We start from the raw sequence: 12539 nt of genomic DNA, 5'->3' as shown, positions 1-12539 counted from the left end.
TGTATAAGCTTGGCTGGGAAACAAAGATTACATAGACAAGTCTTTGTCTATGTGCCATCTAAAATTTAACACCTCTCACTGGTATAAATGTGACTTTTTAAGACTTTTTAAGGTCTTGAACTCATTGAGTGCCATTGACGTATATATACATCATTTAAAAACCAACGCTTGAGTGCCATTGACGTATATATATGTCAAAGTGTTTTTTTCGGCGGCTGGCACAAGGGGGCACTCTCACACTCCCCGTGAGTAATTTTGGGGCTTCTGGGATACGTAGTCGGAACACTACAGTCAGAAGTGATGGTAGATCAAACATCAGAGGTGGAGACTCTGGGGTCAAAGAGCAGAGCGATCGTTATGGAGGTAATCTAAGCTAAAAGTTCTAACTTAGACACTGGAAGAAACTTTAAACTTTTGCCTGAGAAATTGCTTACTCACTGAAACTGACACTGAACTTAATGACAGCGAATCCAGGGATCAGGTGCTTTAATTCATCTGTCTATGCAGTGAGGCTAAAGAATGCCACGAGCCCCCCCCCCCCCGTGCGTTGGAGAAATAAAGCAGCTTCTCGCCAGCTGGATGCATACAGCAACAAGCAGGAGACGATGTGGGCGTATGGGGGGGGGGTCCCGTGGAGGCCGTCCAGTTCCAGAGTGTGAATGGCATGAGAGAGACTGGAAGCATTGTTATTTATTTTACAATAAAATAACATTTGTAATACAATTTTCAGATGTCTTTTATGTTATTGAAGGCAAAATTATAACATTCAAATCACTGTTCTGCTTGACAGACTCTCTTTCACAAAAATGCATTTTTCTCAGCTTTCTAGAAAAAAAGTGGTCTTTTTGGTGAAACTAGCCTCTATTCAACTTCAGATAAATCAAGAACGGAACAAGCTACAAACTTTTTTTTTCCATGATGAAATGGAGAGATTCTTCTTTTATTTGAGCTATTTGGTGTTTTCAGAATCATAATACAAAATATTCTGTGGGTCTTGAAAGATGACTCAAAATGGCCGAAAACGCTGGCACAAGGCACTTTTCATTTTATAAAAGGGCTGGCACTCAATGAGTTAAATTTCAAATGTCCAATTTTAGACTTGCCAAGATTTTTCAAGGATCTGCAGGAATCCTAGGCAACATGAAAGTCTCACAATAGTCTTAAAGAGTAGTTTACCTGAAAGGACACGACATGGGATGGCTCTTGAAATATCAAAGTACAGTGAAGAAAGTACCAGCACAAACAGTCAATTATGCAGTTGGCATTTCACTGACCTTGTCTTTTTGCTGTTGGGCTTCTTTGTGACAATTGGGCTGAAGTCCTTTTCTGTGTCAGGTTTGTTTTCAACTGGCTGGTCCTTGTCATCCTTTTCCTTTACAGAGGTGTCTACCTCTGGTTCCACTCTCTCTGGACGCTGCTCTCCAATGGTAGGCTCACCTTCACCATCTGGGCGTTCCTTGTCTATGCGCTCGCTCCTCTCCTTACGCTCCTTCTTTGGTGGGGGAGGCATTGGATACTGCTGAGCCACCTGCTGAGCAACAAGCTGGGAGTTGATCCTGGGTTTCCTGTGGTGAAGATCCAAGACAAAAACATGGGTTAGCCTTGTAGTAGAACTAGCAGCTGCTGATGGCTATGCACCAACATGCTAAACCAGCTACAGATTAAGAGTTGACTAAGCCTTGTGGACAGCACAGGTAAAGTGGATGGTTCTCTAAACTGCTGCAAAGTAGGTTTACTCAGCTGTTTCATAGTGGAACAGGTCTGCTATCAGAGTGTATTTCATTTCCCACAAATGTTTAAAAAATGACTTTAACCAGTCACAACATGGGGGTTTTGTAGCATATAATGCATTCAAAGTAATAATGGAGGGTCAGTCCTATTTGCTGGAGACTTGGTAAACCCTGATTTAATTACTCCAAGGTCAGGTTTATAAATGGGTCTAATTTATATGTGCAATATTCTAATATGTGAAAATATATAAACACTTATATATTTAATCAGAGTGTCTCACATTATTCACCTGATCTACTGTACCCACTCCATCCATCATTTGATGTAGAAATCCAGAGTAAAACCAACGTCATAAAACAATTACTAATCAAAGCGCAAATAATTTCAGAAATATCTTCAAATATTGTTTTTATCAGTTTGATTTACTTTACATAAAGGTTAATGTTTATTAGGACGCTCTGAAAAAACAGAAAAATCAGTGACTGGCACTCAATGCCATTTAGACTTTACAGGAAATACATTTAAATAAGGTTGAACATCAGAAGCTAGGAAAATCAATATCAGCTCAGGTATTTATTTCATCTTGTGGCACAGCAAAAAGGGGGGTTGTTATCCTTATTCAAAAGCATATTCCATTAAAGGTTGAAAAAATATAATAGATAAAGAAGGGAGATATGTGTTGGTAAGAGGGAATATAAAAAAAAAACCTCTGACACTTTTGAATGTGTATAACCCACCAGGACATGTTCCACAATTAATGGTCAATTTATTATCTATTCTTGTTACAGAGGCAAGAGGTGAAACAATTATGGCAGGTGACCTTAATATGGTTATGGCTGCTAAAGATACCCAAAGCAAAGGAAAACATAAATCAGAAAAAATCTGTGTTAAAGACAGCCAAAAAGAAAGTGAATTAGTAGACATTTGGTGCATTTTGAATCTGCAAATTAAAAAAATATACATATTATTCTGAGGCACATATATTGTCACAACTTGACTTTTTTTTATATTCAAAGATGACATCAAAAAAGAAAAGAAATGTGAAATCAGTGCAATAACTCTGAGCCCCAATAATGCCCCAATAATATTGACAGCAAGTTTGGATATTTTAAAAGGGGAAACACAGTGGTGGCTAAATATTTCACTACTTGAAGAGAAGTTATTTAAGGGAAAAAAAAATAAACAGGCTCCAGTAAAGTACCTCCAGAATAATGACAATGAAGAAGTAACACCGATTGTATGGTGGGAAGTAGTCAAAGCTATGAAACAAGGAGAAATAATATCTTTTGCAATTTGAAAAAGGAAAGAAGCAAAAAGGAAACTGAGAAATTGAAGGAGAAATAAAGAATTACAGAAGATACATGAAGACATGGATGATGAAGCTAAATTGGAAAAAAGCAAATAATATTGAATAAATCAGTTAATGATGATGTAGAAAAAGCTCTGGCTTTCACCAAACAAAATAATTACTATACAGATGCATCTCAAAAATTAGAATATCATGAAAAAGTAGGGCTGACAGCTTTAATTCGATTGGTTGATTAATTGATCGAAAAGCTTTTGTTCGACTAAGATCACCCTAGTCAGTTAATCCCCCCTCCCTCAAGACGCTGGTCAGGGGGCAGAGCAGCTGACTGATAGAGAGAGACGTGCTGCTGTGGACGGGAGCAATGCAGCTCTAGGAATAACAGTTGGAGAAGCACACAAAGCAACGCAGAGTGGGATATTTACTGATATTTTACAGCAGTAACGCTCAGAATCAACGCATCAACTCGTCACAAATTTGCAGGCTGTTTGTACTGAAGTGGTGCTGCTGAGTGTCTCTGCTCTGCCCTCCCTCACTGCATCAAATCCCGCGGTCAGTTTAATTCACCTGTCGGCAAATAAGCTGTGTAGTATCATCTCCTTTTATAATCTCCTTAAAGTGTTCACGTTAGCATTAGCTTCTCTTACAGACAGAAAGGAGAGGTGATAAAAGGCAATGCTTGCTGGTCATTAAGTCCTGACGAGCAAACTTTTTCCCTCTCACCTCCGTGAAAAAACTCTGCATGCTGTCTGCTTTATGCTTGTAAATGACACGGCGCGGGCTAGATCAAATGATCCTGTTATTAGTTATCGTTATAAACGAATGAAAACAGTGATTTGAGGTTATTTTGTAGGCTGCAAGAGTTTAGAGAATTACCGCGCCGGGACGGCGGAGATCAAAGGTAGGTGCCCGCTGATCGTCTCTCAGTTATTTATTTTTTTTAGTACGATGTGATGAGCCTAAAAAATGTATTAATGCTTCCAAATGCTTTTTATGTTCAGTTTAGCATCATTTAGAGAACCAAGCAGGTGCAGCAAGGAACCTGGATGGATTGAATTAGTCTCCAACGAGGTGATTTCTTTTTAATGAATGAATGAATGAATGATTTTTTTTTTTTTCTTTTTACCTGAACAATTAATTGATTAATTGGTGTCTGGGTGCAATTTTGGTCGACCAAGTTTTTCTTTGGTTGACTACAGCCCTATGAAAAAGTTCAATATTTTTTGTCACTCTTTTCTGAAAGGGAAACCCATATATTATATAGCCTCATTACACATAGAGTGAAATATTATAAGCCTGTATTTCTTGAAATTTTGATGATTATGGCTTACAGATAAGAAAACCCAAAGTTCAGTGTCTCAAAAAATTAGAACATTACATAAGATCAATATAAAAAGGATATTTTAAACAGAAATGTCAGGCTTCTGAAGAGTATGTTCATTTCTATGCACTCAATACTTGGTTGGGCCTCCATTTGCATGAATTACCGCATCAATGCAGCGTGGCATGGAGGCGACCAGCCTGTGGCACTGCTCAGGTGTAATGGAAGCCCAGGTTGCTTTAATAGCGGCCTTCAGGTCATCTGCATTGTTGGGTCTGGTGTCTCTCATCTTCCTCTTGACAACACCCCATAGATTCTCTATGGGGTTCAGGTCAGGCCAGTTTGCTGGCCAATCACGCACAGTAACACCATGGTCACTGAAGCAGCTTTTGGTACCTTTGGCGGTGTGGGCAGGTGCCAAATCCTGCTGGAAAATAAAATCAGCATCTCGATAAAGCTTGTCAGCAGAAGGAAGTATTCCTATACTAAATACCATACCCTAAATTCTTTTTATTCTGGAAGCTGCACTTCTGACAGTGGCTGCAAAGTCTGGTGTCTCTGAACTCTTCAATTTTTGCTCTAATTTTTTCATGTTTTTGTTGTGTTTTGTCAGCTGCTGATGGAGGTTTCTGCTGGGAGAAGAGTTTATTTAAGAGGTGAGATTCTTTCACTGAGACAGAACAAATCTGGACAACAACATCCAATTCCAATGGATATCTTGAAGCGTTTTCGTGGTTGCCGTGCTGGTGCAAAGGTAAAGGCTAGGAAATGCCCTTTCTTCCATCAGTCAAAAACGCAAAAGCAACGAGCTGGAGGTATTGGTGAGGACTGACAAAACATACCATGAATGCAGTCTCCTGTGCTTTACTGAAACCTGGTTGAATCAAAACAACTTGGACTACAGTGTGGATCTACCTGGCTTCACTCTCATAAGGTCAGACAGCGATGCTAAAGCTAGTGGCAAGAAGAAAGGAGGGGGTCTGGCTTTATTTGTTAACCAGAGATGGTGTAACTCTTCACACATAACTGTCAAGGAGAAGTTGTGTTGTCCAGATATTGAAGTGTTGGCAGTTGCCCTTCGGCCATATTATGTTCCAAGGCAGTTCAGTCATACCATAACAATACTTGTATAATACTTTTTTGCTCACTGGCTGACAAGGCTACTTGTTTATGAAAAGTTACTAGCCACTGAGCATATCCACTGGCCACAATTGTGTTGATTGGAAACTATGTGTGACATTGCAAATTGGATATGTCACGTATGAGATGAAACATATGCTCTATTTCCATCTTTAATGGATACTAAGTTTATACTAATATTAAAATGTTGACCTTGAATTAACGTTATTCAAAAAAATCAGAAATGCGGCTGTTTTCATCTAAATCTCACTCAGACAAATATCCGTCAGAGAATGCTGAGGTTGTGACACTGATAAATTCCACTGGCCAATGTGGCTCGTTGAAAGGCAATCCTCAGCCAGAAAAAGAAAGCTTTTAGAGACAGTGGGGCTTGGCGATATCTCGAGACTTTATTTTATATCGATATATTTCTATACAAGATATTATATATTTTATCGATATAATTAGTTTTATGTTAAAATACTTAAACGCGAGTCACCATTTCGCCTACTTCTCTTGACTCTGTGTTGCTCTTTGTCCTTCCCTGCCTCCCTCCCCCTCCGAAACTTCACAAAACTCAGTGAACCATCCCTCCATCTCCCCCTCTCACCAAAACAACAGAGAGACAACATGGAGACTGCTAACAAAACTGCCGGTGCGGTTCGTTTGAGGTGTAAAAGGAAAGCGGACCAACTTGTGAACCAAAGGCAGGAAGAGGCATAAAGCGTAATGATATACGGATTTATATGTGATTTAATACACTCAAATACATGTCAGTACCTTGCTTGGCGTCTAGCAACACGTCGTACTCTGTGCTGATTTTTTCATATCATGTAAAGAACGACATGCTGGACAGCTCACTGCCTTGCTGGCTGCTCACAATGCCCCAGTGCAAAAGCAGAAACCCCAAGACAGTGTAAATTATGTAGTTTTTTTCATTGTTTATATGGAAAAAAGACCAGCGGAAGGAGCTGAATTTCCGGTTTTGTCTTCTTCTACGCTATCTTTTCTTCCTGGTTGCCGTTTGTTTGTGACAACAGCGCCCCTAATGGGCACATATTTCCTGTTTTGTGAGCTTAACACGGAGAGGCATATTTGTTACATTGCCCATGGCAATTTTGTTTATTTAAACAAAATATTTGAATGATCAGGACTCAGGGGCTGTTCACAAGAGAGAGCACTTTTAATAGATGAACTACCAATCTCAGAGAAAAGCTACTTTGTCAGATGAAGTAAATGTCATTTGTGTTTTTTATTATCTCTTTTACATTTTTCTTATTTGCACAGCTATATGTATTTTGTTCTGCAAAGAAGAAATTTACTTTATATAACTACTTATTACTTTACTTGACTTATTACTTTAATAATTTACTTTATTTCTTGATTTAATTTATCTAATTATTTATTCATTTATATAAAGGTAGTTTCTTTTCACGTAATTAATGTACATGTCAACCTATGCAACTGGTTCAATAAAAGACAGTATTCAGTTCATGTGGATTTAACCCAAAATTGAATCTGTTTTAATTCCTTCTTCACGGACAAATATATCGAGATATATATCGAATATCGAGATATCACTAAAATATATCGAGACATACATCTTGGTCCATATCGCCCAGCCCTAAGAGACGGTGACAAAGAAGGGCTTAAACAAGTGCAACATGAGTTGAAGAGGAGACAGAAGATGGCAAAGCTGGAATACAAAAAGAAGATAGAAAGGAATTTTCAACACAGCAACATCTGTGATGTGAAGAGAGAAATCAGTACCATCTCTGGACACTAGGGATGGGCGATATGGACTAAAAAATTTATCACGATATTTTGCTGTATTTCTTGCGATAACGATATAAATCATGATTAAAAAAATAGCACCATTCAACAGAACCTTTTAGGCTAGGTTAAATGTATCAAATTGGCTGCTTAACTACACCAGATACATATAAATATAGATGTATAAATATATCTTTATTTTAGGGCTGTCAAAGTTAACGCGTTAATATCGCGTTAACTCAAATTACTTTTAATGCCACTAATTTTTTTGTCGCACGATTAACGTATGCGCGTTCTGTATGACCCTCGACCCATCCCGTAGTTTGCCAGACCAGGAAGTGGCGCCGTTGTGATGCGGTACAAGCGAGCAGAAATGGATAAAGGACAGAGACTTCTGAATGACAGGTTCAGCTTTCATACCATGTCGGATAAAACTGAAGTGATTTTCTCATACTGTCGACATGAACGGAGTTACAGGAAGTTCGTAGAGTCTTACATAGCCCGCACCACTCGCTGGCCATGCACACCACTAATGCAGAGAGCCGCCCCCCTTGCCATGCTGGATTTGTTTACAATGGAGACATTCAGACAACACTGCAGGGATGGACTCGCTATCTGGCATACCGGGCATTTCCCAGTGTGCCGACGCACTTTTGGGCCTGTATGATTTATTCATTTATTTAGGCTATTATATCTGCCATGAACTGGCACCACAGCGGCACAGACTATTTATATTGACTGCTGACTGGTCCGATCACGTCTCCGAGAGGTCCGTTCACCCCTCCCCGCTCTCATCCCCATGCAGCTCCTGCTTGAAAGTGAAAGTATTCGGAAAAAAACTAAACTTACTAAAACGATTGACTGGGACTGTAAATAAACGCCAAAATTAAAAAAGAAAAAAAAAAAAAAAAAAAACAGTCCATCAAGATGCTGCAAAAATGTCAAAGACTCTGCAGGAGATTGTCTGATGCACGGTGAATGTACAGCTGCATCATGAGGAGGAGGAGGAGACAGAGCAGCAGAGGCTGGTGTGTGACATGAGAGCAGAGGTTAGTGAATGAGCTCTGTATAGAATCATAATATACGCTGAAAGCATTACTAGACTGTGGGTCACCTTTATTTAGGAAGAAAAAATGGTTTTAGATTAAATCTGTAGCTCTTCTATGAGCTGAAGAATGAAAAGATGGTTAAGTCCTCTTAGTATACCTTAAAAGTTCTCCACTGAGACTTCTTTTACTTTGTGTGTTCATGAGTTTTGAAAAGCAGCTTCACATGTGTGTTTATTGACATCATTCCAGTAAATCTACTGGACTGATGACAGTCATTTCTTACCGTCAGCATTTATTTTACATTTGGACTACATTTTTTAGTTTGAAAGTAAAAATATGATAAATAATAGCAGACATTTTTAAATTACTGGCTTTTTCTCTTGAGCAGGGCAGATGTGTCCACCTTACTCACATCAGAACAGTGAAACACCATTAGATGTGTCAGTGCCTTACTGCTGAGCTCTCAGCAGAGACTTGACTTCTTTATGTCCATGTGTGATGATGAGGTCTGTTGTTCGGTGTTCAGCTGCTGAGAACAGAGGATTTAACTTCTAGAAGTCTAAAGTTTGACTCTACATTGTGGTATTATTCAGTAATGTTACATTAAGGTCAGTATCTCCATCTGTTGTGGCTTGTTGGGCTTGAGTTTACCATGATATGCTCTCAGCATATTTTTGGAGCGTTCAGTATCTTTGAGCTCAGACTAGAGAGTTTTCTGGACTTTATCTGTCGTTGTTTTGAGTTGTTAACATGAACAAACATTTGCATAAAGAAAGTATTTTTGTCCACTTGTGTTGAGGGTATTTAAATCTTGAGAAATAGTACTGTAAGGTACATTCAGAACAGACAAAAAAGTGTGATTAATTTGCGATTAATCGCCAGTTAACTATGGAATTTGTGGGATTAATCGTGATTAAAAATTTTAATCTATTGACAGCCCTAATATTCAGTGATCCTGCCATTGTATCTAAAATAAAAGGAAGACATAAAATAATTTTTAGAAATTAACGACATGGGAGAAGTATCAGCAACTATTTTATGGGATACGCTCAAGGCGGTAATGAGAGGTAAATTAATCTTTATTAGGCTACTTCTCACCTCAAAAGAACCAAAAGGCAAAAACTAGCAGATCCACAGGCGAGGTTAAAGCTGAAACAACAGGAAAATATAAACCAACCAAATCCCACATTAAAGCAGGAAATTAGGAAAGTACAGGGAGAAATCAATTATATTTACTAGGGGTGATTTAGGGGTGACTAAGGGTTATTTATTAGTCGGCGATTCAACGATTTGATTTGGAGGAGTCTGATTCAACTATGAACCTAATTGTCAAATGTTGTTATGTAACCAAGATCGTACCATTTTGACTACATGGGGGTGCCCATGGCTGCTAAGCCTGAGTTTCCGTTAGCTGGCATTTGCCAGTCATTGGCCAGTAAAAAGGGCGGAAGTTCGGCTGACAGAAATATAACTGGTCAAAATGTCCGGCAGAAAACATGCAAATGACCAGATAAGTGAATAGGCTACTGAATACTTGCATATTATATTTTGTGTAACCTAGAAGATATGTTGGGAGAATGCGTTAGTATAAGCTAAAAGTTGCCAAATCTTACCACATCTACTGTCCTGTGGTGCTGGGGTTGTTTATCTCCCAGACGGCAAGCACATAGCTAATTATGTATGCACGATGACGTCAAAGCAAATTTATCTCTCTGCGCATGCTCAGTACTGCTGGGGACTATGCAGAGAAAGTTTGACCAGAACTTTCTCATAAAGTAGAATTTTAATCTAAGCGAGGTTTTCCTGGTTAACCAGAGGCTTAATATCATCAGCGGTATGGAGGGATTTTGAGTATGTCATCACTGCAAGTAATGAAGAGGCTGAAACAAAGGAACTGTACAGCTGAGTGTCATAAACACCGATGCAGCAGCAGAGAGAGAGAGGCCTACACAGGGCATAGTTGCAGTGGACTTCGATAAACTACCTATGACCAATCCTCAGATAAAGCTGGATTGTAATCAACACAGAATCACATCGTGCAGAATGGCAAGACTCATTTTTCATTTGAAATTTAGAGTTTAATGCAGTGTCCAGTTAAACAGAGCACTGGGGAGTTATGTTTGGATGCTTCGTTGTTGTCGGTGGAGGATGGTATTTGGCTGCTGTAAGCTACTAAGTCATGGTAGCGGCAAAAGTCCTAACAGGCTAACAGTGCTAATGTGAAGCTAACTGTTGCTGTTTATGAGTCCAACGTGGGCGTATATTGTGCGTGTGGGAAAGCGCACAGCTTTCATTTTGATACTTTAAACCACTTACACAAAGAAAAATAAGAGAGTCTTTGTGTAGTCATTTCAGAATATCAGATTTATGCGTTTTGCTGCTGTTAATGCAGCAAAATAATGTTAAAGCAAATGTCCGATAGTTGTTCTAAATGGCCGGAATTCTTGAGGACTGCCGGTCATTTTGACTGGGGACAAAAAAGTGAAGCGTAAACGCTGTTCAACTGTTAGTCGACTAAAGGCAAAATCTGACGAATCAGATTCGACTATGAAAATCCTTAGTCAAAGACACCTCTAATATTTACACACAGGAGGTCCAGAAGAATCTAACTTTCCTGAGGCATAAATATTATGAGATAGGAGGGAAATCAGCAAAAAACCTGGCATACAAACTACGGAAACAACAGGAGGACAGTACTATATACAAAATTAAGAACCCTAAAACTAAGATACTGGAAACCAAACTGGAAAGGATTCAGGAATGTTTTGAGGTTTTCTACAGGGATCTATACTCACAACCTAGTGCTTCTGAGGAGGACTGCATTGATGCCTTTCTCAGCTACCTAGACCTACCCTCACTAACAGACTCTGAAAATGAGAATTTAATAAAAACCGATTTCAGCAGAGAAAATTAATGCAGCTATCACCAGTGTAAAATCAGGAAAGGCAGCTGGGCCGGATGGGTACAACTCTCAATGGTATTGCAGCCCAAGGACAGAACTAGTCCCACTTTAACTGGAGACATTTAACCACGTCCTTCAGGAGGGAGAAATCCCGCTCTCTTGAAGGAAGGCAACTATCTCAGTTATCCTAAAAGAGGGTAAAGATAGACGAGAATTAGGGATGCACCGAAATGAAAATTATTGGCTGAAACCGAAAACCGAAAATGAGGAAACCAAGGCCGAAAACTGAAAACTGAAACACTGAAAGAAATTATTGTGCCAGTTATTAGTACCATTGCATTTATGGCTATGACTGTGTACTAACCTCACTAGAATCAATTGCAATTGCAAAAATTAATATTAAGGCTCCAAAGAATAAATCAATTACAAAATTATGTAAATATTTATTAAGCACTTCATTCCAACAATACACAATAGAAAATAAAATACAAAATAAAATTGACCGCACTCATGTATACATTAAATCAGTGGTTCTCAACCTTTTATCAATCATGTACCCCCTGTGAAGTATTTTTTCAGCCAAGTACCCCGTAAACAGCACAAAGCTTTTTGGCCAAAAAGAAAGACATTAAAGAGTGCTGTGACAGCCGTCTGATTTATCAAACATTGTAACTGATAAACACTTTTAAATTACAAACATTAGATTTTTTTCATACATTTTAAATGTTAAAAATGCATGAATAAAGTCATGGCACATCTTCTCATCTCTAAATGTGGGAATTCAAATTAATGTAGCTATTGAATACAGTGACTTGAAAGGCTTTAAACCCAGAAATGTGCAAAACTCTGCTCGGCTGTAGTGGTCTCTCTGGAACAATTTGGAAATAAAAACATAGAGCTAGAAAGGACTAAAAACCTGTAAATAATAAACAAATTCTAAAAAAGACTTCTCTCCTCTCTCTTCTCAAACTTAAATCAGGAACTTAGTTATAGACCAGAATTTCTTCACAAAAAATAAATCATAAACCCTTTTATGAATGGAGTGATTGTGAATGCAGTGATTGACAGGCATGCTCCAGTGTGGGTCAAACCATTCTGCCATGGGGGAGACTCAGGGGGGGTTTTAGGGTCATTACATTTAAGAGCCTACAAAATATTAACTCCAGTTTCTAAACTTAAGGTCCTTGCACTTTATACGCAATTTTTTCATGCAAATTGTTTACACAAAATATCTACATTTAGAACCTGTAGCAAGTCAAAGCAAGCTTCCACACCTGCAACATCATTTCGCAGCGCGACATCGCTGTGTATTTTATGTAGTGCATTTGCGCTCATATG

The 12539-nt window shown here is 38.7% G+C and overlaps 1 protein-coding gene across 1 annotated transcript in view; it reads right to left on the bottom strand.

Annotated features, from left to right (window-relative positions):
- The window catches only part of rybpb (RING1 and YY1 binding protein b), a 53978-nt gene that overhangs the window by 22026 nt on the left and 19413 nt on the right, over positions 1 to 12539 (bottom strand). Inside the window, exon 4 of the mRNA XM_041782588.1 lies at positions 1275 to 1565. Within this exon, the coding sequence (XP_041638522.1) occupies positions 1275 to 1565 (291 nt within the window). The remainder of the gene's footprint in view (positions 1 to 1274; positions 1566 to 12539) is intronic.

Source organism: Cheilinus undulatus, linkage group 3 (assembly GCF_018320785.1).
Source record: "Cheilinus undulatus linkage group 3, ASM1832078v1, whole genome shotgun sequence".
Lineage (NCBI taxonomy): Eukaryota > Metazoa > Chordata > Actinopteri > Labriformes > Labridae > Cheilinus > Cheilinus undulatus.
The sequence above is the reverse complement of the archived record's forward strand: the minus strand, read 5'-3'. Positions and strand labels throughout refer to the sequence as shown.